The following is a 5,220-nucleotide window of genomic DNA, read 5'->3' as shown; positions in this document are numbered from 1 at the left end:
ACAAAAACATTATTTATACATTGTTCTTGGAATGTTTTTTTTTTCCTGAAATGTTTTAGTTGGATGTTCATATTTTAAACATTTCTACTTGTTTTGGAACGTTCAGAGAACATTCAAAAGTAGCATTCCCATAATGTTTGCCAAATTGAAAAAGAGGAACGTTCTCTTATATTTGTCTATACAGTTTTCATTCATTTTTATTTAGTTTAATTTTTTGTCTATATAGTTTTCATTAAGTTTTATTTTAGTTTTAGTTAAGTACATCAGGTTACACTAAATTAAAATGAAAACATGTCTCTTTGGCACCAGTGATATTTTCGTATCATTGAGATGCTATTACAATTTTTGTTAATATTTGTAATTAATTTTATTTTCATATTTTCTGCATTCATGTTCATTTGATTTAAGCTTTTAGTAATTTCACTGTGTGACTTTGTCAATTTTGTTTTATTTTTCTATTTTTATTTTAATACACCAGTTAAACTAAATGAAAAAGACATTTTGCCTAAGAAACTAGCTGAAATAAAATACGTTTTCAATAATTTAATTCAAGTAACGAGTGTTTTTTTATTTGTATTTATTTATTTTACTTTAATATAACTAGGTGAAATCTAAAATTTAAAAACATTTTTTTTTATTGTATTACAGTTAACGTTTATTTTATTTCAAGTAACAATTTTTTAAAAATGGTTTTAGTTTCAGTTATAACTATAATAACCCCGATCTCTAGAATTTTTTTTTAGAACCAATGTAAAAAGTCTCACTGAAACATCAAATCCTTACTGAATAATCAGTTTGACTAAAGTACATGCTGTTCGATGTTGCCTTAGAATCTCCATTTAATCTCACTGCTGTCTTGGAGAAAGAGTACACTGAATTTGTTATGGGTAAATATCACGGCATATTGCACACCAGCGTGAGCCGTACCTCGTACAGAAGGCTGGCGTCCTCCGCTGATTTCTGAAGCGTGGGGTTGAGCAGCGCTGGCGTCCCTCGCTTCACTCTGAAGGCTGATGGGAACAGAGCTGAGAGACAGAGAGGATCATGGGTAATGTGTTATGTGACTGATCACACACTGAGATTCAGCTGAAATTCTCACAGCAAGTCAACAAGTGTTGCTGGTTTAGATTCTCTACAGTGATTCTCTACCGCAGTGCAGTCGCCTCAAAAGAACTTCTTCAACCCGCAGATTGTCAGACTAAAGCAACTGGTGATGTTCAGACACAAGCAGGCATGTGAGAGGGTCGTTTATGTTGGAGTGGGTCTGTTTAATGAAACAAATCCATGAAAGTTATACGGTAAAAACAGCATCTGTCGTCGCCAGAACTGTACTGTAAAAAATATGGTAGCAAGTAACACTTCAAGTTTTACAGAATGACCATATTTCATCGATATCAAATTAATGAATTGTGTTTTTTACCTTTATAACATACTGACAAACTCATTAAAACTAAGGAGATAAAGAGAAAGATACATGATGAATTAAACTTCAACACAAGCAAATATAGAAGCAATATGATGTCATACACAAAACAGCATCCTGGTAACAAGCGACACTAAAATAATGCAATAAACATTATTTTAGCAGCATAAAATGTCACATAAAACCCTGATGTACACTAAGAACTAAGAAGAAATGTAGTTATTGCAATGAAAAACCATCAAATGTGATTCTTTAAATTCAAATGTGAACTTTCAATTATGACTTATTCTTTCCCAGTTAACAAAACTCTGTTTTAAGAACATTTGGCTAATGTTCCTACTTGTGCGCTCCTTGTTTGGGAGTCACACTCAAAAAATATGGTAGCAAGTAACACTTCAAGTTTTACAGAATGACCATATTTCATCGATATCAAATTAATGAATTGTGTTTTTTACCTTTATAACATACTGACAAACTCATTAAAACTAAGGAGATAAAGAGAAAGATACATGATGAATTAAACTTCAACACAAGCAAATATAGAAGCAATATGATGTCATACACAAAACAGCATCCTGGTAACAAGCGACACTAAAATAATGCAATAAACATTATTTTAGCAGCATAAAATGTCACATAAAACCCTGATGTACACTAAGAACTAAGAAGAAATGTAGTTATTGCAATGAAAAACCATCAAATGTGATTCTTTAAATTCAAATGTGAACTTTCAATTATGACTTATTCTTTCCTAGTTAACAAAACTCTGTTTTAAGAACATTTGGCTAATGTTCCTACTTGTGCGCTCCTTGTTTGGGAGTCACACTCATGGTCTTTGCGGTCAAAAGTGACCGGACACCTGAAATGTAACTTTTTTTTCTTCAGTAAAATCAATCTAATATATTTTTGTTCAATAATATTTCTTTTGTATTTTGAGAGAATTTCATGGTACTAATGAATATTTATGCAATAATTATGATAATTTTTTTCCCATTGAAAACCGTGCAACATTTGTTTTTCTAATTTTTCAATTACTGCAGTATTTCAGATTAAAATAGAGACTAGGCCAGTGTTTCCCAACCCTGGTCCTGGGCGCCCCTCAACACTGCACATTTTGTATGTGTGCAGTGCTGGGGGGTGCCCAGGACCAGGGTTGAGAAACACTGGACTAGGCCATTAAAATCCAATTTTTGAAGGCAGAATAGCACCTCCTGGTGAGAGCAAAAAAAAAAAAACCTTGTAATTTCATAGTGTAACCACTAGATCCCGTATAGGACTCTATAGAGAGGCTTGTGAATTCCCTAGTTGTTTTTATACATAATTGTTTACTTTTATTAGGTTGTGGATTTAAATGTATATTAAGGCATTCTCAAAGACTACTTTTTGTCCAGGTTTATATTTTTTGTTGTTTTAAATGTTGATTTGAAGTGTAGGTTTTTGCCTTATTCAAACCTGAACACAGAAAGCAGTTTGTCACACAAAACATTACAATTCTATAAAAATGTAACAGGAATGCTTTATCAGAGCTTAATCCTTCTGGTTCTGATTTGATTTTAACGTCTTATTTCAGTCTTCTGACTCATTTTGGCTGTATGGTTATAGCCATACCAATTCATTTGAGTATGAATAATTCTGTATGTGTGTGTCTGGGAGTGTGTGTAAGTAAGTGTGTGTGAGTGGATGTATCTGTTTTACACTCTGTTTTAGAGTGTAACCCCTTCCTTGCTGTCCACTTTTTTTACTGAATTGTAGTCGAATTATTGAGTTTATTTTACATAGTTGCAGAGTTACAGTCACCAGTTCATAGGTGTGTGTGTGTACAAGTGTGTGTCCACGCGTGAGTGAGTTGGTGTGTTGATTTTGCACTCTAGATGTTTTAGAGTTTCACCCCTTCATTGCTGTGCAATTTTTTCTGCATTGTGGGGGATTTGTAGATAGTACACATAAAAATTGTCTGTATTTTTGATTTTTTTACACCCCGATCTGGTAACTCCCATTACTTTCCTGCAGAGACCTATACTTGCATGTGTTCAGCAACTGCGCATCTGCGTCTCTTCTGCGCATGTCAGCGGCTGATGGATTGGTCTCGTTCCATCATGACGGCTGCGTTTAACATCTGCATTACAGGCCTGCAGTCGAAAGACACGCATCTCTGACTGTGAAGAATGCAGGATGATATCAGTTAAGTACGGATGGGTTATTAGTCATCCAAACAACTAGCAAGTGACATGAACTAGTTATTGAGTGAAGACTTTAAACTATGGAAACTCGCAGGAACAACAGGCTTGAACCAAAAACAAGCTGAAGTTGACGGGAGCTGGTCATGTGTTTGATCCGCTCAGGATGTCGCCAACATCACACACATTCCACATGTTTGCACCGATCAGCCGCAGATGTGTGTCGGTGGGTCCTCAGACTCTCACCTTCGCAAACTTGATCCTCCTGCTCTAAACTGACCTTTAAAACGCCACAAACACAGTCGAGCCAAAGCCTACCGCCGCCAGCCTTCTCCTCGTGACCGCCGCACTTCCATGGAAATTATGTCACTTCACGAAAACATGCTTATGAGGAAAACGCTTTATAGTTTCCTCAGTAAAGCGTCAGTGTGTGTCCTCAAAGATAAACCGCACACACACAGTCAGAAATATATTTCACATGTTTGTGTGCAGCAGGATTAACGCTTTCATTCTGGATGCATTAAATCGATCAAAGGTCACTGTAAAACATGTTAATGTTAAGACATCTATTTTTGTGAATCGTTTCCACAAAAATATTGGGCAGGACAACTGTTTTCAACATCGATGATCAGAAATATTTCTTGAGCCGTAAATAAGCATTTTATTTTTTTTTTCTGACTATATTGTTCTGAATTCTGAAATTTTGTCTCAAAATTTGGACTTTGTTTGTTACAAGAACTATCCATTTAAATCTCACTATTTTTTTCTGCCATGCATAAAGACATAAAAAGGTAATTGCAACTTTTTTGCAATTGATTTTTGCCTTGCAAATTGCAAGTTTATATCTCACAATTCTGACTTAAATTGATATCAATTCTGAGTTCATGAAAAATAAAGTCAGAATTGTGAGATATAAACTCAAAATTGCAAGAAAAAGGTCAGAACTGTGAGATTTAAAAGTCGAAATTACTTTTTTTAAATTCTGCATGGGCTTCCATATTCTGGAAACCTCATATTCAGTTCTAATGAAATATGAATTTTGGTAACAAAATGTTTTATTTTTTATTTTGACCTCAGATGTTTCCCAACTTTGTTGGCGCACTTTATATGTGTCCACATAACTAATTTCAAGCATTTAAGCAGAAGCGTGTTGATTTGAAGTGCTCATGCTCTGTAAGTGAGTGATCTGATGTAAGCAGTGTCTCCTGTCGTACCTTTCCTCCAGTGCAGAGACGCAGTGATGGACATCTGACACATCAGCGCAGACACAGACAGAATCCAGAGGGCCGTCATGCTGTTTCTCCTCTTCTCTCGCTGCTTCTCAGTCAGGCCGAGTGACCGTCGCGCTCAGCGGTAAATATACAGACAGACAGACACAGAGAGAGAGAGAGTCTGGCCCCATCTGTCTCCTCCTGTTGTCCCTCTTCCTTCAACATACTACTTATTTCTCCTCCCTCTTTGACGGGACTGGAATGTGTGTGTGTGTGTGTGTTTCATCTGGAAATAATCACAACTCAAAGGCACCAAATTCATCAGCACCAGCTTTCTGTGGCATACAGATCAGCCATATATATAGCTCATTAACTGTAATGAAATAATAATATATAAATAAAATAAAAT

The 5,220-nt window shown here is 35.5% G+C and overlaps 1 protein-coding gene across 1 annotated transcript in view; it reads right to left on the bottom strand.

Moving 5' to 3' along the window:
* The window catches only part of LOC107561235 (protein FAM180A), a 6,936-nt gene extending 1,944 nt beyond the window's left edge, over positions 1-4,992 (bottom strand). Inside the window, exons 1-2 of the mRNA XM_016245621.1 lie at positions 4,815-4,992; positions 928-1,025 (exon numbers count right to left, since the gene is read on the bottom strand). Coding sequence (XP_016101107.1) covers positions 928-1,025; positions 4,815-4,893 — 177 coding nt within the window. The 5' untranslated portion in view covers positions 4,894-4,992. The remainder of the gene's footprint in view (positions 1-927; positions 1,026-4,814) is intronic.
* Between the last annotated feature and the right edge of the window lie 228 nt (positions 4,993-5,220).

The sequence above is a fragment of the Sinocyclocheilus grahami genome, unplaced genomic scaffold, assembly GCF_001515645.1.
Source record: "Sinocyclocheilus grahami isolate Dianchi unplaced genomic scaffold, SAMN03320097.WGS_v1.1 scaffold761.1, whole genome shotgun sequence".
In the NCBI taxonomy this organism is placed as follows: domain Eukaryota; kingdom Metazoa; phylum Chordata; class Actinopteri; order Cypriniformes; family Cyprinidae; genus Sinocyclocheilus; species Sinocyclocheilus grahami.
Note: the sequence above shows the minus strand (reverse complement) of the source record. Positions and strands in the feature narration are given on the sequence as shown.